We start from the raw sequence: 21,637 nt of genomic DNA, 5'->3' as shown, positions 1-21,637 counted from the left end.
AAATCCGTAATCTTGTCATTTCGTGTACACTTTAAGACACATAAATATCTCCAGATGGAAATATTTTGGAGATGAAGCTCATGTTTCCATAAATATGCATTCAAAAAGATGAGAAGGTTGCAATTTATATTACATGAGGCTTTTTAGGGATTTTTATGAGTTCCTCCAAAGTAGGCTAGCTACTCATCCACTTGTATTAAAATTGGGTACACACACTGATTTTTTCAAATAAGTTTTTCCTGAATATTGAAATGTGAGAACCTCTATATGTGAAAAGTAAAAAAAATCAAAAATACCACAGCAAGGGTCAAAACGCAGCCAAACCTTTTCTGTAAAAGCATTCGATTGTTTGTGTTGGCGGTCACTCTGGTTCTTCAGTCTTTTCGCTATTTAAAATCGGGTGTATCCAACTAGCTGAATTTCAAATTGAATAAAAATCGATTTCACTTTGGTTCACTTTGGTACCAAATCGCCACTATCAGATGGTTCAATGACGTTATTTCAATGACTTCATTCCACAGTACATCAGACCCCATCAAAAGTTACTATGCATCCACCCCAAGCTCCAAATTAAATTGTCGTCGTTGTTTTATTTCAGGGTGATTTATCTTCAAGTGAGCATGAACGACGGTCTGTCTTTCATCAGCAGCAATGTCCACATCACCACCACCGAGTGTGTAAGTGGCAGCTCCTTTTTCAAAACTAATTTGTCTTTTGTGACTTTTTGATACCCTTATTTATAGCGTGCGGTTTCCACTCGTCTTTCTGTCCTCTTCAACTGGAGACGCTCGTCGGCCAAGCGTTTTGGTTTACTCACGACGATCTGGCTCGCATTTGCGTTGAAGAAAGGATAGATTACGTGATAGTTTATAACGTTCTAGTCCATAGTTTAGAAGCTGAACAGGCATGTGTCAGTTTTTTGGCACAAACTATATTGTTTTACAACACACAGTGCATGAGAGCACGGCGAGCGGCCGTTAACTCTCCCCACAACCCCAAGCTCTACCCCTCTTTCCCCTGCTTGTTTCCCACAACGCAAGTTGTCTTTAACCCTTGTGGTTTTGTGTGACAAATTATGGAAATTCCTTAGATTTTTTTTTATATCATAAAAGAATTAGGGGGGAAAAAACACTAGGTAGCTGAAATTTCCAGCAGATGATTAAAACAATTTCAAAATGCAACGAATATGACATGTCTATATGATTGCAGCTGGATGTGCGAGATTTTGTGGACATAAATAATCATTGTCCAAATTTTGGACCATATAAATTTATTATAATTACAATTTTTGAGATGCATTTTAATAGAATTTATTACATTGATTTTAATTAGATTTTTGCAACATTCCATTTAGCAGTAGTCAAACTATGTCAGCAAACAGTAAATATTTTGTTGACTTGTGTTTCACTTCAAGACAGTAAGTGGAGATAGAGACCAATTAATGGCAAAATCTTAAAGTGTCATCATCACGTCACAGACAACAAAGACAGATCGTAACTTTTTTTTTTTGTCGTCCTTAATAAATTTAACGTACATTTGAATGGAAAGAACTGATGCCACTGAACAAATTGAGTGGTTAAAGGACAAAAATATTCATAAATAACCAATTATTATGCCTTTAAAGGTATTTACCAAATTAGGGGGGAAAATGCAATGTGTATAGTTTGCAAAGTGTGTGCACAAGGGTTAAGGGCCAAGTTCAGTCTGTGTTAGCATTCCCTCATGCACCCCCTCACACCCCACCCCCTCCCCCACATGTACATCTCCGCACAGCTCTCACGGCCACAAGTGCACAGTCTGTAATACTCATAAAGAACCATTGCTTAAATGCCTTTATATAATGCCGTGACTCCGTCGATGTAAAATGACGAGAAGTTGTTTCGTTTTAAGCAAAAGTGCCCTCGTTTGTGGCTAAACAAGACCGAGCGTTAACAGGCTGTTCAGACTCTGCGTTAGGATTGATTGTGGGAGTGTTATTGGCGAGGGAACGCTGTAACACGTACCCTAAATCACCCACTAAAGACAAAGGGTCGGAAATTTCCAAATTCTAAGAGTCATATTGCATCATGGCGTCATACGCGGACCAAATAATCAGCAATTTTCATGGAACTCACAAATGTACTATTTAACTTCTAGGAAACACTTCCTCAGTCCCTAGCACTGTCTGCCCCTATGACGACGTTACCACTGATTTCTGATAAATAGCCCGTGTCTCTGCCCGCAAGCTACATAGGCTTAAGTCGACCCACATCTGATCCTCATCTGTGGTCCCTGATGGGAACCATATTTGGCTCGCGGACATTCAGTGCAAAATTACTGACGGATTCGCTTTGGGATCTCCCGTATTACATGAACTGCCGTCATCGAGGAAAATGGGAAAACAAAACACGGGAATTTGGTGTTGAAAGTTGTTTGTTGACGATTACAAATTCGTCGCTATTTTTCCCGTAAATCTTAAATATGAGATGCCATTGTGTGGGATTTTTTTACGTCTGGATGTCATCTCAATGTAACCGTTCCTTTTTCTTCTACAGTTTGACGGCACAATTCTCCTCATCACCCTGCTGGTTTTGTTTCTCCTACTGGCCCTGCTGCTCATGTGGTGGTTCTGGCCTCTCTGCTGCACCGTGGTAAGAACATGAAAAGGAAATGTTTGTCTGAAAACTACAGGAACTTCAGGGCTCTCCAGATCGCTCTAAAGGAGGCGCTGTTGTGATTAATGTGCTTGTGACAAGCAAAACAAATCATGTTGTCTTTACCTTTTTCGTTCCAGGTGATCAAAGAACCTCCTCCTCCACCTCCTCCTGAGCCTGTAAGTTGAAAAAAAAAAACACCACAGTGGAAATTTGGTGGGGAAAGACTAAATACTGTATCAGTAGCATCTCCACCACGCAATCCGATTCATGTATAGATTTGAATTAGTAACAATGAGTTGTAACCTTGAGCAAAAATATCACGGCATTGAAATTATAGCTTGAAAATATATAATTTTACAGTTATGTTTTTAAAGAAATGATAAAATACAGTATTTGTTACAATAACAGATACCTTACTCACCATGATAAAATAAATATGTCAATAAAATCAAAACAAATGACTTGAATTCTTTCGAATTGAACACAAGTCAAACTGAAATATGGGCACCTAGTATAACTTAAGTATAAATATGCAGTACAACATTTTGAAAAACGATTGATTTGAATCAAAGTACCAGTAATGGTACTTTTTAATTTATCTATCTATCTATCTATCTATCTATCTATATGGACAATATGATTGGCTGCAGAAGAGCAGGACTATGATGCACAATGAGAGCTGCACACTGCAGTTAACCATTAAGGCAAACACGGGAGGGAAAAAAAAAAAAACGTACCCCTCTCGTGAGTTGCGCGGTTTTAAATAACCGCAACTTTTAAAACCGCAAAATATTGCCAATCTGGTAATTGGCCCGTGCCAAAGCCTTTTCATTAAATCTTCTATTTAGATGATCGTACTCTGTAAAAGTGGAAATTTTATTTGCCGACTACAATAGGAGTCGGATGATGAAGATGGTCTACCGAAGAAGAAGTGGCCTACTGTGGATGCCTCATATTACGGGGGAAGAGGAATTGGAGGGATCAAAAGGATGGAGGTAATGCATGATACTGACAGGTGATAGCTAAAGAAACAATCACAACCATAAATGGTCAAATTTACATATTTAATTCTAAGGTGCGGTGGGGCGGCAAGGGTTCAACCGAGGAGGGTGCAAAGCTGGAGAAGCCGAAAAATGCGGTGGTGAAAATGCCGGAGCAGGAGTACGAACCCTTTGAACCCAAACCCAAGAAATCTCCCAAGAAGCCGCCACAGAACCGGAAGTGGTACACACCCATTCGGGTAAAAAACACTTTTAGTATTCTCAAATGTTCTTTTATTTACAATTAATCCATTCACTTACATTAATGACTATATACGTCAAAGATCAATTTCTCCAATTTCATCTTGTTGACTGCAAGTCAACAACCATTTCTTATTACCGTCACATACGGCATATCGGATTTTTTCGAACCAGCCACCAGGGGGCAATCTCCTAATAAACAGCTGCTATTTTACTCACTGACAGGAAACACTCTCCACTATTAAATCCAAAGAGGCGTGTTACTCTCATGTTGGTGCAGTATTTTACAAGTGTGTCAACTATGATGGAAATATATAGGTGGTGATCTTATTTCTGAACGTGCAGGCATGGTCAGTCTGTGTTGACAGCATGATGCTGCCTATCCAGGCAGTTAGAAAAAACATAAAAACAAACATGAAAAAAATCCATGTACCAGCAACTTTTGAAATTAAATCATTCCGGAAGTCATTTTGTATGTGAAATTTTCGTAAGTGGAGACACTTTTTACATGTAAACAGCCTAATCCGTCCCGAGCCCCCAAAAATGCAGCTAAACCTTTTAAATAATACAGCATTTTCATATAAAAATGCATAAAAACTATAAAAAAAGACATATTAGAATTACAATAGCACATAATAATCGTGGAATTTGAAATACATAATGTAAGGAATAATAATTATATTCATTTACCTTTGGGTTTGGAGAACTATGCAAAGAGAAGCGTGAGGAGGAAGCAAACGTTTAACGACTGAGAGAAATGTACATTTGAATGAAAACTTAATGAAAAAGTTGTACTTAGTGCTTTACCAATGTCCGCTAGCATGTGACCGAGGATTCAGTGACGCTCAAGGGTTAACACTTTCAGTGCCGTGGACGAGAATTCTCATCTTTTAAAATAGCATTAGCAATAATAAATAATAAAATTCTCATCAAATATTTTTTTTATGGAGGGTAGCTGACACCCTTGACTAATGCTGAGCCCTGTAATGCTAACTGTGACCATTGGATGGCAGTGTTTCCACACATACAAAATAGCTATTATGTCATTCAAAGTAAGAATCGTAAATCAATCTTTCATATGATCCCACCCGTGTTTACATAGATATCGTACACAATATTCCATTGGCCTTGAAGATGAGTGAAAATGCTCCAGAAGTTTCCTTTCCTGATAACGATTAGCACTGAAAACGTTAGCATCATGGCAGCTGGTGTCTCATGCCTCAATACACACCAACCGTTTCCGTCTAAAATGTCGAAGAAATATACAAGCGAGCACTCCCAACACCGAAGCATTATTAGCCCTGGCGCTAGTAGTATTTGTGTTTTCAGTGTGCGCAAAGAGCTCTATGTAACAACAGCGGCCATTCATAGGGGAAGCAGTGCTCACTGTTATCTGTACACATTGCCTGAGAAACTGTACGGCCCGTGTATTTCTGCGTGACTCCTCCACTGCTGTGATTCATGGTGAAAGGCGACACCCCGCAGTCGGCAATGGGAAAAAGTCCAGTAACATGCTGACTGGACTTACCTTATGTAAGGAAAGAACTTTTTTTTTCCCCTCAGCTACACTTACGTTTAGATTCGCTTTCAAGATTTCGGTTATTTTTGTACCGTTGAATCCCAGTCAGCAAAATGTAATAAGGTGCATAAACTAAGAGCAAAGTTAGGGGTGAAGCAAGTTTCACAGAGTAAAGAGAACTTGTGATGTTTTTCAGTTGTTAATTCCCATCTCGTCTGTGTCATTCAGGGTAAACTGGATGCGATCTGGGCTTTGTTTCGTCGTGGGTACGACCAGGTGTCTTTGATGAGGCCCCAGCCTGGTGATCACGTAAGTAGCCAATGGGGCGACCTCTTCATCTGTTCTGGATTTTTCTTGATTGTTATATTTTCCGCACTATAAGGCGCACTGGACTATAAGGCGCACTTTCAACAAATGGACTATTTTAAAAGTGTTTTCGTATATCAGGCGCACCGCATTATAGGGCATATAGAATAGAAGCTACAGTAGTGGCTGGGGTTGCGTTATGCATCCACTAGGTGGAGCTACACTAAAGGGAAAGTCAACAAAACAATTAGACAAGTCAAACTTTTAAAATCAGAAATTATAAATAGGATTTATGAAGGGTACTGTATGAAGAATGGGGAAAAAAATACCAAAATTAATCAAGGGTTTAAAAGAATATAATTATGATTCAATTAAATATGGAACTTAATTGTTAAATCCAATTGAAACCAAAAACCTTCAAATATAGTGTTTTGTTGATTTAAAAACAGTTTCTGGATTTGACAAAATTACGCTTTCTTTGATAAAAATACACATTTTTTTGCTCCTTGTCCTCATATAAATTCCTTCAAAACTGGAGCAGGCGTATATACTGTAGCATATCGAAATTTCAAAGTGTTATAAAAATTTCAACTGTAAAAAATACATTTCTAACTGAAAGGCTGAGGAACAAATTGACGAACTTTCGTGGTGATTATTTTATTTTTTTTGTACCTCAAAAATGGAGACAAGGTTTATTTGCTATTTATCTGGCGAAAATTGATTTTCGAGAAAATTAAAAGCATTTAGGTGCGCCTTTTAGTGCGGAAAATCTACAGCATTAATAAAACAGATGTTAACTCTACAAGAACAAGCGTTCCGAGGCAACAATACCGCCCGCTTGTACGCCACTATTTATTTGAAAAATGCCAGATTTCGGCCTGCGTTATTTGGCAATTTTCCCCAAATAAACATCAGCTAACACATCTTCAAATCGAAAGGATTACATTCAAAGACGCCTGTTTCCACTCGGATTGAAATTCAGCATTCCGAGTGAGTGGAAATGAGCTAGCCTGGAGATATTTCTAAAGCTTCATTGCAAACCGCATATGACTTAAGCGGAAAAAAAAAAAAAAAAGCATGATTTCTTCTTAAAGGCAAACGTTGCGTCATGCCCGGCCAGCGCAAGTCACCAAGTTGAGACGGGCCAATGACGGAAATCGAATCTTTTTCATGCCTGCCAGGTTGCAAGATGCTGGCGACTTTTAGTCTCCGAGGGCAAAAAAAAAAAAAAAAAAAGTTTGCCGTGCCAAGAAAACACTCTTAAACGAGGAATTCCTGTTAAAGGAATTATTGGAACATTTTCTGCAAAGACAAGCAGGATTTTAACTGGTGTTTGAACCACAGTCTGATGGCTAAGTGGGACAGATTAAGATTATAGCAGAAGAGATAAACACAAATTATGGTGTTTAAAAAAGTGCTGGAATCTTAAAGGGACAATGTGTAAAATTCAGACCGTTTTTCATTAAACAAGAACAAAATAAATTATTATAAATCTCCAAAAACTTGCAAAAAAATGTGTTCTTAACGCCCAACAGTATGTTTTAAATATTATCCTAGGTGTAGTTATCATGAAATGATAGTAGATGGGGGGTGGCACCCCTCTGGAGGCTGCCTTGTCCGTAATGAAAAACATTCTAAATCCTGTCCCTTTAAAAGATGAAAACAAAGGCAAACGTTGAACTATATTCAATCATAAAATTGAATTCTAAAATCGGAAAGAGTTTTCCATGTTATGCTTTTAACCCATTCACTGCCATTGACGGCAATAGACGTCAAAGATCCATTTTGGTTGAAAAACAAACACAAACTACTTACACTACTTTTTTTAAACACAGACAAGACCTTATCTTATTTCCAGTACAAAGACGCAGGGCTTTCAAAATAAACCATGTGGCTTGTCCGCTTCGATCGAGTTTCAAAAATCCCACGACCTCTGAAGCTCATTTGTTGATCGTAACGTGAAGCAGGTGTTAAAATTAAGCTGTTGAGTCTAGAGAGACGTTAGTCAGTTGGAGACAAGCAGACAGGCAGAGGAAGGAAGGCGGGATGAGTAATCTGTCCTTTTTCGGCCGCAGACACGCTAGAACACTGAAATTAAATAACATGGGGTGATTTGAGGAAATCCCCCCTACACACTAGCAAGAAAAACATCAAAATCATCAAGTCTGGAACTCGACCAAACTATGATGACCACAAAATATCAAACAAGATTAAAATCACACTCACAAAAGGATACGATTTCTAAATTTAGCTAACCCTGATTACAACTATTTGCTTTCTTTTTGCTAGCACATCAAGTATTTTTTTCCTACGTTTTACCAGATAAGCAAAATCCCACTGATTAGCTATCATAAGCATTTACAATTTTGCGGCAGCTTGTTCGTATAGTCTCAATTTAGACAGCGGGGTGAGAGGTGCGTGCAGCTCCCATTATGTCAGTATTATCAATGTTAGCAAACTAAATTAGCATAATAGGAATTAAGAGGATTAGTGTTTGCTGTGTAGCTATTGCTATATAACGGGAGCACCATTGTAAAGTTATTTCAAATCGCACCTCATACACTCCAACAACGTAATGTGATAGGAGGAAAAACTGAAATCCCATTTGGGATTTTGCACCCTGAAATTTGCCGACTCATTCACTGCCATTGACGGCTATTGACGTAAAATATCAACTGTTACTTGGCAGTGAATGAGTTAAGCAAAATTTATGTTCACAATGTCCCCATTGTGGCTGCAACATTCCAACAAAAAGTCATTCAAGTTTACAAGAATCCGTCTGACAGTAAAATAAGTCGCTTTGGCTGTGAATGTGTGTTTTGTGTTCAGCTGTATGTCGGCAACATTGTAGTACTGTATGTACATGTCGGACGGGTTAAGTTACAGAAATGTAGGTCTGAATGATTTGGCACACGCACACACATATAATCCTTTCCACTGTTTCCATCAGTGAACTCAGTAACCCCGGCTCCAAACCACATCATTTATATTGACGTCAGAGCGTGCATGAGGTTGGGCTACAAACACAAAGAGACAACTGGACACAGACACTGACAAAAACCGAGCGCAGTTTCTGTGCACATTTTATTGCTGATCGGAGTATTCTGGGATGTGTTTTAAGTAACCAATGAATGCAGACCAAATTTGTATTTTTTCTCTGATTGGCTCTTAATTCCCTAATTAAAGAGTTTTTTTTTTTTTTGTAAGTTCAACCTCAGAAATACTTTGTTACACTTGTAGTGTATGTGACAGACGAAAGCTATACAGATTTGGAGATTTGTTAATGTAACCGTCTTCTATAGTTGTAGGGCAGGCATTTATAAATGAGAAAAGTTTGTTTCATTCTCATCCCCTGCATCAAACATGATGGTGTATTATATCCTAGAGTTGAATCCTAGAGTTAAACCCCTCGGCTGGCTTTGTTTTTTTTTTTGTTACTGCGTTGTGTTTTGATTGCACTGTACTGTAACTGCAGAACCACAGACATGGTGTTAACTTTAGATGTAAGTACTAAAACAGAAATAAGAATTGGGATGAGTGTAGAAAGAAGTAGACCAGCGCCTGACGAGTGACGGGCAAGGAAAAAAAAAGTCAAACGTCACCATGAATAATGATACATAATAATAAATAATAATTAGTTTTTTGTATAAATAAATAATAAATAATTTAAATATTAAACAATGCTATTTTTTGCTGTTAATAAAATATCTATTAATTTACTAATTGACGGTTAGTTTAATTAAGGTGGATTTTCATGTTGGATATCACCAGTTAAAAGTAGGGATGGTATCAATATCGGTATCGGGCCGATATATGCAAAGGTATTGATACTTGCTATGGCAACTGATAGTATTATCAGAAAATTTTACCATTACCAACTAGCAAATGCAAATTTGAAAATAGAAAATTGCCATTCACTCATTCAGTGCCATGGACGACTTTTGATCCTGAAAGATCATCTTTACGAATTTCATGAAATCTTAAGGAAAAATGCTATATTGAAATTGTTCGGTCTTTTTGAAAATCATCTGCCATTATTTTGTAGAAGAAAAAAACAGTATAATTACTTAGAGTCAATTATTCATTTTGGAATCAGTTGGAAAAAAGTGTTAATAACTATCCTAAGTCAAAAGTTTGGAAACACCTAATAAGTACAATGGAGGGTGTTTCCAAACTTTTGACCGGTTCTGCATCTGTGACAGCTAGCCACAGTTTGTGTTGACCAAGAATGTTCAACTTCAGGGTCGGTGCATCAACTTCACAAGAGTGAAAGCGGGGTCCCAACCGGCCAGGTCGGCACCGCGCAGCCCCATCCACACGCCCTCACCGCCGCCGCCCGACTACCGCCACATCTCAGAGTCCGGCGTCCTTTCCGGCCCCCCGTCCAGAGCGCCGCCCGTTGTCCAACTACCGCCGGGCCCCCCGCCATCCCGCGTTCCCCCCGGGCTTCACTGCCCACCGCCGTCGCGTCCGCCGCCAAGCCTGCGACCATGAACGACCCGAGTAACATCCTCTATGCCTTCCCTTGGCCCCGCCCCTTTCGTGGACCCACTTTGGATTGGCTTTCCGTTTGAAGTCAGTCCTCCGATCTGGGATTTTTTCTGCTATTCGCCAAACAACACCAACGTGATCGATTAGTTGGGGGTTTTTTTGTATGGGAAATACTGTTCCGATTTTTTTAAGCGGCTCTGATTTTTAGCATCACATGACACATTTGAGCCCTAATTGGTCCTTACCCGAGCCCTGCACACGTAATGTCATTTTCAGTAGACAGCAAAGGGCGAAAATTTCAAAAAGTATTAATTGTATATTACAGACAAAATCCTAACTATTTACGTTTGAAAATGTCGAAATATGCAAAAGTATATCGTTAACTTGATGTCCTATTTCCTAAAAAAAAATAAAAAATTGAACATGGTGATGCAGGGAACAGTTTAACAGGATGATTGTTGCAGGACAGCAAATGTTGGGACCAAAGTTAACAAGAAGCAATAAATTTGATTTATTGGATGTTTCCTTAAAGGGCCCGTATCTTGAATATCCGACATTTCGGAGCTTTTAACCATGCTACAATGTCAATCACCTTTGATAGAAGACACTAGAGAAAAAATAAAAAAAAATATTGTGAGAGGCAATATCCCAATTTCAGGCCCTCGCAGCGCCTCTACACCGCCCTTGTAGCGTCAGTGCGAGAGTAAATACACACCTACCGTACCCGAGGGCACTTTCACATTTATTACTTTCGGTTTCATTCCAAGTATGGGCAAGAGAGATTTTGCATGGAGTCCGCGAAGTAAACAGTAACATTTCTTGTATTTGTTACAAAGATTGACTGTAGAAAATGTCTTACGTGGCAAAAATATGTGTTTGAGAGCACAAGGCCAGATAATCAACGTTGCAGTAAGTAATTCTGTCTGGGAACCGTTGTTATGAGTCGTGGTTTCCCGAGGGGACCCAATTGATAGGTGGATCTTGCTATGTGTGTTCTCTTGACACTTTTTTTTTTTGCTTTGTTGGCACTCCCAGTTCATTTCAGTGTCCGAAAAAATGCCTGTTTTTGGCTTCCTAATTCACTCTGCCTCTACCCCCTCTAGCGACAATGTTAGCTTTTTTGTTGTTGTTTCATCTTGGCAATCGGTCTTAGAACGACGTCATGGAGAGAGTTGGAGAGTTTCGGTAAACGAGACATTTCACTTCATGGTTAGAAATGGCGGTATAAAAAAATCTCACATTGCATGAGAAATTGCTAATGTGCCAAAGGTAAATTTCATCTCTTGATACGGGCCCTTTATTCCACTACTGAGTTATGCCTTTGCAACTAAGATTAACTTCCAAAGATGATTAGTTCAAACGGTGCCATTTTGGTTCTAATTTTTCAGTCAACAACATGCTAAACAGGAATTTCTCAATTTAAAAAAAGTTCTTTCGAAAGGCCCAGTTTTGTAATATGCGTTGACAGGGAAGTGTACAGAAGGTTTTTTTTTTTTATGGTATGTTTTTGCATTATAATTTCATGATGTGTTTTGGTTTTTGTTTTCTTTTTGAGGCTTTGGATTTTGTCCTTATACCACGTGATTTGATTTACTACACGACAATATGTAATTTTGGGGTATTTTGTTTAGTCGTTTGAAATCTGCGCACATTGACTGCTGGAACACAGTACGCTGTTTTTGTTAGCATATATGGAATTTAAAACTCATGGGTTCAAGCTGCCATAAATCAGGTTAATGACTCTCCTCATGTTTTTTTTTTTTTTTAAATGACTCGATCCTACTTTTGTATTATGCTATGTCTACATTTTTTATAATCATCAACGGTCACGTTGCAACTGCAGGGCAGTTCACAGAGCATCTAATTTATTTCCTGAGAGTAATACAGGAGAGTACTTGAATAATCGACAAGGTGTCCAACCACCAATGTAAACACTGTGCGCAGTGGACAACCAGCTTGCCAGTCTTTTTAACTCATTCAATCCCAATGACGTATTTTGACTTTTTTCTCAGATATTCGATCCTAGGTACCTATTTATACTTTTTCTTTTTTCAAGTGTTTGGCTAAAAGGGCGGTCTAAAAATGGCTGGGAGGTCGAGAGGTATACCCTATAGGTCTGAAATGTAGCCCATGTCTGGCTCATTTACTGCCATTCAAAATTGGGAATATTGTCAATTTTGGACATACTGAAAACCCGATGTTTTATCATGCATTTCCCCCAATTTTTGCATGAATCCTTGCAATGGCAATTTGCAAGCGGGGCACAAAAGAAAGTTTTGTGTTGACACCCCAAAACCACGGGGAGGCGCTAGCAGCCAACTTATGACATTTGCAAGCATTTCAATGACTTCAATGATTGGCTTAGCCTGGACTCCCATAATGAAAAAGTCTTCAAAAGTCATATCACTCCATGACAAAAATATAATATATACATGATATATATAAGGCCAGGCCTTATCCAACCCAATTATTGGTAAATTAAAAAAAAATATATTTTTGTTTTTATTTTACCTCCCTGTTTAACTTTCTTTATTTTTTTTTACAATAAATTGGTCATTTCTGCCCAGGCAACCTAAAAAAATATGGTTAATTTGCATAAAACAACGCAGACAGTTGGATCAAATTGTCGCCGAAAAATTGTTGGTCCTTTTTTAGCCCATAATTGGGTTATTTTTCACCCAACATTTAGCACAAATTGATTGAATTAATACATATTAACCTAATCGATTACGTTCAAACTTAATTCATTAAAAACCAATAACTTTAGACCCAAATTTAGCTCCCAAAAATGAGAAAATAAAAATAAAATAAATCCCTGGGATTGAATGTCGGGACTCTTGAAAGTGAAAGCGCATCTTTGCGATTGAATGAGTTAATCATTGCCTCTCCATGTTCAAACAGATGGTGACATTTGAAATGGGTAAAATATGCACTCAGGGGCCACAACATTTGGTCTTTGTTGGAAATGATGTATTGGATCTCATTTTTCTTGTTGTACCTAATCAAGTGTCCAGTGAGGGAATTTTAGGGGCTGCTGAATGATGGTATTCCTTTAACACACGGTGCCTAATGGTTTTATTTTTGTTTTCTATCTCGCTTTTATCCACTTCATTGTCATGTAAGTGATCTTAGAGAATACATAGAAACGAATGGTTACTTTAAATGACTTTTTGAAGGAAATGTTTTGTTTTGACAGCCTGAATCAAAAATTTAAATGCTTTATTTTTTCAGTCTTTCAGCGACATAAACTCTTTTTTTTTTTTTCATTGAGTATATCATTAACCACTTGTTTTCAATGGCGTGTAATCATCGTTATCTTTATGGTGATTTTGAATGCACTTAATGAATTTGTTTATATCAAATCATATACTTTCCATTGCAATTTCCTGACTGGTGGGATTTAAGCTTTCCAAACATCTAAAACGGTGAACCTCAAGCATCTGTGCAGGAATTTCAGAAAAGGGAACAATTGCAGTGGCTTACATGTGGGTACGTGACATTCCTCAGAGACATGTGTTACGCCAATCATTTTTTACGTGTGCAGTATAAAAAAAAGCAATACTGAAGCAAATATAAAAGACGTATATGAATTTTTTTTACTGGTTTGATTTTTTGAAGTGTATTAATAAATTTCGACTTCCAAGCTTCCATTCGGCTGTTTCTGTATGGCGATACTGAAAGTCCTGTTTGGTTTGCAGTGGAAAACTGTGCTTCTATTCACAGGAGGTCCAAATACTGAGCCCCTGACCAAACACGCAGACTTCCAGCACATCTATGCTGTATTCATCCATTTATGCACTATTCTAATCAACGTGATTTCATGCACGCAATGTGATTCTATACAGTTAGAAAAAAAATCAACTTTAAGTGGCAGCATGTTGACCTAAGGCGGTAGTTCTTATTTTTGTTTTTTTCCGAATATATTCGATCAGGTAGGTACACCTAACCAGCAAATGGAATTTTTGGATTTAAAAAAACATGTCTGCTGACTGTGTCTCGCTCATATAATTTTGAAAGGACATTTGCAGTAGTATCTCTAGCAATGGTTTACTTCGCAACTCTAATTGATGAATTCTATAATATGACAGCGTTGTACATCGGTGATAAAAAAAAAGAAAACAATGAATAAAGTTGATTCATTTTGCAATTAATTTGCTCTTAATTTGAAAGGAAAATGCACAGTTCAGGTAAGCATTACATGACAAATATATACATACATACAGTTTATACTGTATATATACACACATGCATATGTTTATTTATACTGTATATAAATATGTATATTAATATATAAATATTTGTATATACAAATTCACATACAGACTGTATATAAACTATGCAGTACATACTGTACACATATACAGTATGTATTTATTTATACTGGATATAATATAGACTGTGGGGATGAGATTTGAGTGGGGATTAGTTTTGCGTTATCGACAAAAATATAAATGACATTCATTATTAATTTAAACAAAATGTAGTTGATTTCCTTCATTTCTGACTTGGGTTGTTGTCACAAGCAAAGGCTTCGCAGCTTATTGTGTTACACACGCACACACCTACACATGCACCCGATGATTTATGTACTCCTTAGGCATAAGTGTGTGAGACCATTGGAGTCAAATAAAGTAAATTTCCTGGACTCATCAGACCACAAACCGAATCTGAGTCATTCACACGTAAAATTACACTGCGTTTTGTCTCAATTGCTTGTCATTCAAAATCCCCAAATTAGTAGCTTGCTCACTCACCTGTGTCCCCTCTGCGAAGCAAGTCCATTAAAACAACTGCTTGTCCAATCAAGCCCACATGCGCATGTGCAACACTATTAAATGTAGATTATATTCCTGTTTTTGGAGGATATAAATGTACTAACTGCCAGCAATTTAAATAAACTGTCAATACTGGTGTGGGAGGGGGGTGCACTAATGAGGTTGATGGTGCAGCTGCAGTGACTTCTTCTCTCTGTGTTGGAGGCGCTGGTGAGCAGTCTGCCATCCGGTGGTTAACTCCGGTATTACAGCTTCCATCTTCTCAACGCCATTATTGTTTTTCTTTCAATGAATTGAGTGTCACGCCCAGTGCGATGTTCAGAATCACAAATTGGGGCTAATATGGAATTTTTCATTTAATGTTATACTTACTTTTGTTGACAGTTGTTTATACATCAATGGCTGTAACCGTAAATTTACCTTAAGATACAAGCTGTGCACTAGTGGTATCTCAAAGCGTTTTTCCCACAACTCCAGACAAATATTGCATCATTGAAGATCACGCAAATCCATCAAAAAATTAAAATAATTAAGGCATACAACATTTTGCAAAGATTCTTTTTTCCTCATTTTGTAAATGTTTTTAAAGGTGTAATAATTAAGGGGTTTTATGATTTTTTTTCCCTTCAACCACGCAAATTGTTCACTGGCATGAGTTCTATCCATACTTTTGTATGTTAAATTTATTAACTCCCACAAAATATTGATAAGTGTTATGGTCTGTCTTCATAGACTGTGAAGTGATGATGACACTCATTAACTGGTCTCTACCGCCACCTACTGTCTTGAGATGAAACACAAGTCAACCCAGAATTTTCTATTTGTCGACATAGTTTGAAGGCCGCTCAATGGAATGTTGCAAAAATCGCCGGAAAATCAATGTGATAAATCCTATTAAAATGCATCTCAAAAATTGTACTTATAATGGTTTTGTATGATCCAAAATTTGGACAATGATTATTTTTGTACTCAAAATCTCGCACGTCACGCTGCAATCACAAAGAAATGTCATAATTGTTACATTTAGAAATTTTACATGTTTTAATCATCTGATGGAGATTTCAGCTCCCTAGGGTTTTTTTTTCCCAAAGATTCTTTTATGATATCATAAAAAAATCAAAAGAATTTCCATAATTTGTAACACAATGCCACAAGGGCTAAAAAAAAATTCAATTAAATCTGCGTAAAACTACAGAATGCTAAAATCTTACGTAAAAGACCCCCTGAAGTGGTTTTATGTACACGCAAGGGCACTTGTACTCCCACTTGAGAACCGGTGCCTTTGTGTACCGCTGTGGCAGGAATAACAAATGTGTTTAGTATGTGTTTCTGGTCCAATAACCCCACTGGCATTTCTAGCTAAATATTTCTGTGGAGTGTGTGTTTTTCCCCTCCACATGCAGAGGAAAGTGGGTTGAAGGATGTTTAAACGCATGGACTCCATCCAAAACATGAGGATGGAGAAACCGAGGATGGATAATTTGCTCTTTGTCTCTAATTTCATCGATGACATGTTTACGGCCGCTTGGTTTTCCCTCATCTTTTCTTTTTTCGTGACCCAGACAAATGAAGAAGTTGGGAATGCGCTGATGTTTTCATCTCGGTCTCACGTTACCCCCGGACTGAAACTCACTGACCTGATAGAAAAACACCATGCGGAGAGGTTGGCATGATGCAGCATTGTTGCCTGGATTTTCCTGGTAACCATGGCGACTGAAGTAAACGCCAAAACATTCACAGCTGCAAGGGAGAAAATAGAACAAATTTGTCTGGATATCGATGTTTATGTTATATTCCCTGGCACTTTATCGCATAAACTTTTTATATAGCATTTATTATATATGGAATTTGATAGTATACACATTTACTGTAATGGAATGGCATGTGGGAAAGGAGAGTCATCGTCAAAACATTTTGGATGCGTTCAAATATGTTCGTAATGAGATGAAAGTGAGTAGAAGTAGTGAAATTAGGGGAAAAATGTGTTTTTAATTCGCTAGATTTCGTTATTAGGGAAGCTAGCTAAGCTAACCTAGCTATAGCGCAGGAACAATGGTAATTTGGTGCCCTAAAAAGATACTTTTTTTTGTTTGAGAGGGATTACAAGTAAGTGTTAAAACGTAAAAAGAAAAAAAATGTGATTTTAGTTTGCTGTCTTTTACTTAGGAAGCTAGTTAGGCTAACCACCGCTGTCGTGTCGAGCAAATGAAAATTTGAGATCCCACTTAAAACCGTCTTTTATATGTGTGATAAAATATGTTAGTAATGTGTTAAAAGTGATTGGAAGCGAAAAAAATAGAAATAAATTGTTTTTAATTTGCTGTATTTTACATTGAACGCTAGTTAAGCTAACCCTTGCTATTTTGTAGAACCAGTGAAAAATTGACACCCCACCTAAAAAGTGACTTTAAACGCATTAAAAAATGTGAGTAAATGGTTTGAAAAACTGTGTGGAAGTGGTGCAAGTGGTTTTTAATTTTCAGCGTTATTTAAGCTAACGGCTTCTATTGTGTAGAACCAATACGAATTTGACGCTCCACCTAAAAATATTGAGAATCGTCTCAAGATCCCTAATGAGGGCGCGCATTTGGGAGAACCCAAAATAACAACTGTCCATTGAAGCAGCAAAACATTAGCCAAGCTCTACTTATGTCTCAATGAAACTCCTCAACTCACTTCAACACACTTTTTTGACACCGGTGAAGCGGAAGCAGTGTATGATAATTTTCCAAACAAAACCTGCGAATAGGTGAATTTGTTCTATAAAGTAGCTTCATGGAATTAACAGTGGATGTGATGCAAACGTGGCACACATGCACACACTCCCCTCTTCCCTTCCGCTAAGTTCCTGCCCAAAGTAACCACTCTGGCCCGGGGGCAACTTGTGTGGCAAAGAATCTATTCCCCGCCCCCACAGTCAGCCTTTCCCTACTCTCACATCTGCAACAGAGCCCCCCTTCTCTTTTGGTGACATGTATCATATCCCACTTGAAAGCAAGACTTATGACATCACTATGGAAAAGCAATATGGAATTCCTGGGTTTAAAACTTGGCCCTTGTATGTTCTGTTTGTTTGCTTCGCCCCGCAATTATTGTGATAAAAGTCTATGCATATGAATATGCACATGAATTCTCCTGTGATTATCTTGTGATAGATTAACCCCTGTGGCTCTATACACATTATGAAAATTCCTGTGATTTTTCCATATCATAAAAGAATCAATGGGGGGGAGGGGGGGGGGGGGGGTACTGGGGAGTTGAAATTTCCAGCAGATGATTAAAACATGTAAAATTTCAAAATGCGACGATTCTGACTTTTCTATGTGATTGCAACTGGACATGCAAGATGTTGTGTACAAAAATAATCATTATCCAAATTTTGGACCATATGAAACCATGATAATTACTATTTTTGTGATGCATTTTAAGAGGAGTTATGACATTGATTTTCCTGTGATTTTTGCAACATTCCATTGCGCGCCAGTCAAACTATGTCAGCAAACGGAAAATTCTTTGTTGATTTGTGTTCCACCTCAAGACAGTAGATGGCGATAGAGACCAGTTCATGGCTATGTCTTAAAGCGTCATCATCACTTCACATGCTACAAAGACAGACCATACCTTTTTTTTAATATTTTGGAGGTGTTGATAAATTTAACCTACTTTCATCCACTTTGAGTGGATGAAGGAAAAAAATATATTAATAAATAACTAATTATTGGGCCTTGAAGCATTAGTAAAATTGGGCGAAAAAATACAATGTGTATAGTTTGCCAAGTGTGTGCACAAGGGTTAAAAAAGTAAAACATTAAATATGAAAAAAGTGTTGGAAGTAAAGTGTAAAAAAAAAAAAAAAAATCCTTCAACGGTCCTGATTGGAATAGCGTGCACAGCAACTCCACAGGTTGCTTTTAATTTGACCCAGACTGTGTCCAATAAACAAGATGATTATTACCATAAAAATACTTTACTGGAAAGTAGGAGAAAAAGAGCTCTCCGGCGCAGACAATGTGCCTGAAAACTTATGGCATGCCTGGCTTTTGTTGTTTTCATGTTACAAAGTGGAATGCTATGTTTTTTCATCCCCTCTCTATGGTGTTGTTCCCGCTTTACGGCATCAACAACTGTCATGACCTCTGGGGTTGGCTGTGTTTATGTTGTTTTGCCTCCCTCTTCAGGGTAATTGCCCTTATTTTCTGTGATTTATATGGAATTTGTTAAGGTTGGTACAATGTTCGTAACAGGAATCAAGCTATTACTAAACGTTCCCTTTTCTAAAGTGAAAAATTGACATTTTGACATTTTATGCAAAAGCAGCAGGAGTTCAGGAAGCGATCCATGCCTCTTTCCATTTTAGCGGTCCTACAAAGACGTCACTATGTTGCTTCCCTCCTGTAAAAATGTGATGAATGTGAATTCCCCGTCTGTCCACAGTGAATGTCTGATGCCACAGGAAGCCAAGCGGTCCCGATTTTGCAACCCGATAGCACGAGAGGCAGTGACACAAATTGTCATTTTCCACTGCGGTGCCCTGTCGCGCGGCTTGGACTCGACTTTATGTAGGCCATTTTTATGACGATGCGTGTGTTTTTCAATCAAGAATGCAAAGTTAAGTGCCGCTTGTCTGTCAAAAGGGAAAGATTTAAATGGCGTGTTATGAAGAAGATAAAAGCTGCTAATACTGTCTGGCTTAGAGTGAAGCCACAAAATTAAAATCGTGGCGAAATTAGGGTTAATTTATGGGTTTGTTAGGCTGGCAGAGAAAATGTCACAAACGAGAAAAAAGTATTAGAGAAATTGAAAACAGATAGGCCTAGATTAACGTTTTGTATTGTTTTTTTTTTAATATATATATTATAACCGTATTTTCTGCACTATAAGGCGCACCAGACTATAAGGCGCACCCTCAATTAATGACATATTTTAAAACTTTTTCATTCACAATATAGTAATACTCAAACTAATAACAATAATAACTGAAATAATAAGTCGAAACTTTCAATAGCATAATAACTCAATGTCAATATGAGCAACCTTGTTCAACTGTAAACACACAAAAGAAACAGGTAAAGCTTACTTCATCAGTTCATTCCCCATTGACGAATGCCATTCTCAATATTGATCCATATATAAGGCGCACCTGATTATAAGGCGCACCATCAGCTTTTTAAAAAAAATTAAGGCTTTTATGTGCGCCTTATAGTGCGGAAAATACGGTATATACAGTATATTTAGATTGACTGATTTTTGCATTGGTCAAAAGGTGACCAACACATCTTCTAAAAATAAACTGAAACGTACGGCACAGTCTTTTTATTTTTTAACCCGATTTGGGTTATTTTGGACCCATTTGAAAATCTTGGAGCAACACATGCTGATGTCCATGCAATGTCTTTTCCGGGGATGTCATTGTTTATTCCAACAAGATAATGCCAAGCCATATTGCGCACGTGTTCCACCATGCGGCTCAGTAGTAAAAGAGAGCGGGTACTAGAACAACCCGCCTGCAGAATATGTGCGGGTACCAAATTGTACTGCAATTACCTTTTCTCGGCCTCAATCCGACCGGACCCCGTGTCCAATCCTGTCAGGTAACAGAAGGTGACCGAGTTCACTGTGGTGGTTACGGTAAGAGCTCTGTAGGTGACTCACACACACATACACACAGTCTAGCTTTAGTTGAGCGTTAGGTAAGTGGATAAGAGTGCGGTGAGTGTAGGAGACGGAGGATTAAGCCGCCATAACTAGACGTTACAAACACTTTTGAGAGGATTTGGATCCTCTCTATCTATTCTGGTCTTCTGCTATTCTGGTAGGCAACTTTGTGTAACTATCTGATGTATTAATAAACAAAGCTTGGATCATAAACAACTGGGGTGTCACTTCCTGTTTATAAGTGTGAAATTAGAGGGTATAAAAATAGATTTGGAATCGTTTGTCGGGATTGAGAATGTTTACTAATGGAAAGAAGTCAAATGTGATGGAAAACAGAAGCGGTTAAAGCTGGGACGCAATATTGAGACTTTTCATCACATAATGGGGACTTTCAAAGTGAAAAGTTATGAAAAATAAATATTTTAAAAATATAAAAATAATATGAAATATAAAATAATATAAAAATAACATATATATAAATAATATAAATAATATATATAAAATACTAATAAAATATATTTTTTAATATATATATATATATATATATATAATATATAATATAAATAATATATATAATAATATAAAATATTTTTTTTAAAATATACCTATTTATTTATTTTGTCATATTGTTTCAAAAATTAAAATATTATTTCATGGGCTCCAGTGGCTTCTTTATCGCTCGTCATTTTCAAGCTACAGCCTTTTTTGTAATATTGTTACAAAAACTGAATATTTTATTGGGGAAAAAAAATGAAGCCTTAAAGGGTGAACCTGCAAAACTAATTCGGTTGAGCCTCGTGAAATAAGGGCGGTAAAACTGCATGATAAACTGATATTTTTCTACAGTATCTGTACAGTTTTGTAGTGGGCAAAAGTTAAATTTAGATTTATTTATTCTTTACTGTACATGTTCATTTCAATCCAACATTGGTTTTATGCATGTGCTCCCCACATGAACAAGGGAAACTAAGGAAAAATAAATCAAAAGTCAGTCTGTGCCCTGTGGACAACGTA

The 21,637-nt window shown here is 37.5% G+C and overlaps 1 protein-coding gene and 1 long non-coding RNA gene across 2 annotated transcripts in view; one reads left to right on the top strand and one right to left on the bottom strand.

Annotated features, from left to right (window-relative positions):
• antxr1c (ANTXR cell adhesion molecule 1c) overlaps window positions 1–13,841 on the top strand; it is a 30,659-nt gene extending 16,818 nt beyond the window's left edge. Inside the window, exons 12-18 of the mRNA XM_088438419.1 lie at window positions 599–677; window positions 2,535–2,630; window positions 2,774–2,812; window positions 3,533–3,631; window positions 3,712–3,876; window positions 5,625–5,705; window positions 9,945–13,841. Of these exons, the coding sequence (XP_088294545.1) occupies window positions 599–677; window positions 2,535–2,630; window positions 2,774–2,812; window positions 3,533–3,631; window positions 3,712–3,876; window positions 5,625–5,705; window positions 9,945–10,196 (811 nt within the window). The 3' untranslated portion in view covers window positions 10,197–13,841. The remainder of the gene's footprint in view (window positions 1–598; window positions 678–2,534; window positions 2,631–2,773; window positions 2,813–3,532; window positions 3,632–3,711; window positions 3,877–5,624; window positions 5,706–9,944) is intronic.
• Window positions 2,778–20,633, bottom strand: LOC148409734 (uncharacterized). The gene is made up of 3 exons (XR_015868316.1): window positions 20,513–20,633; window positions 16,606–16,708; window positions 2,778–2,810 (listed from the first exon to the last, which is right to left on the bottom strand). It is a non-coding gene; the product is annotated as an uncharacterized LOC148409734 (long non-coding RNA).
• Between the last annotated feature and the right edge of the window lie 1,004 nt (window positions 20,634–21,637).

The sequence above is a fragment of the Hippichthys cyanospilos genome, chromosome 17 (assembly GCF_059441005.1).
Source record: "Hippichthys cyanospilos isolate Australia breed blue-spotted pipefish chromosome 17, RoL_Hcya_1.0, whole genome shotgun sequence".
NCBI lineage: Eukaryota > Metazoa > Chordata > Actinopteri > Syngnathiformes > Syngnathidae > Hippichthys > Hippichthys cyanospilos.
The sequence above is the reverse complement of the archived record's forward strand: the minus strand, read 5'-3'. Positions and strand labels throughout refer to the sequence as shown.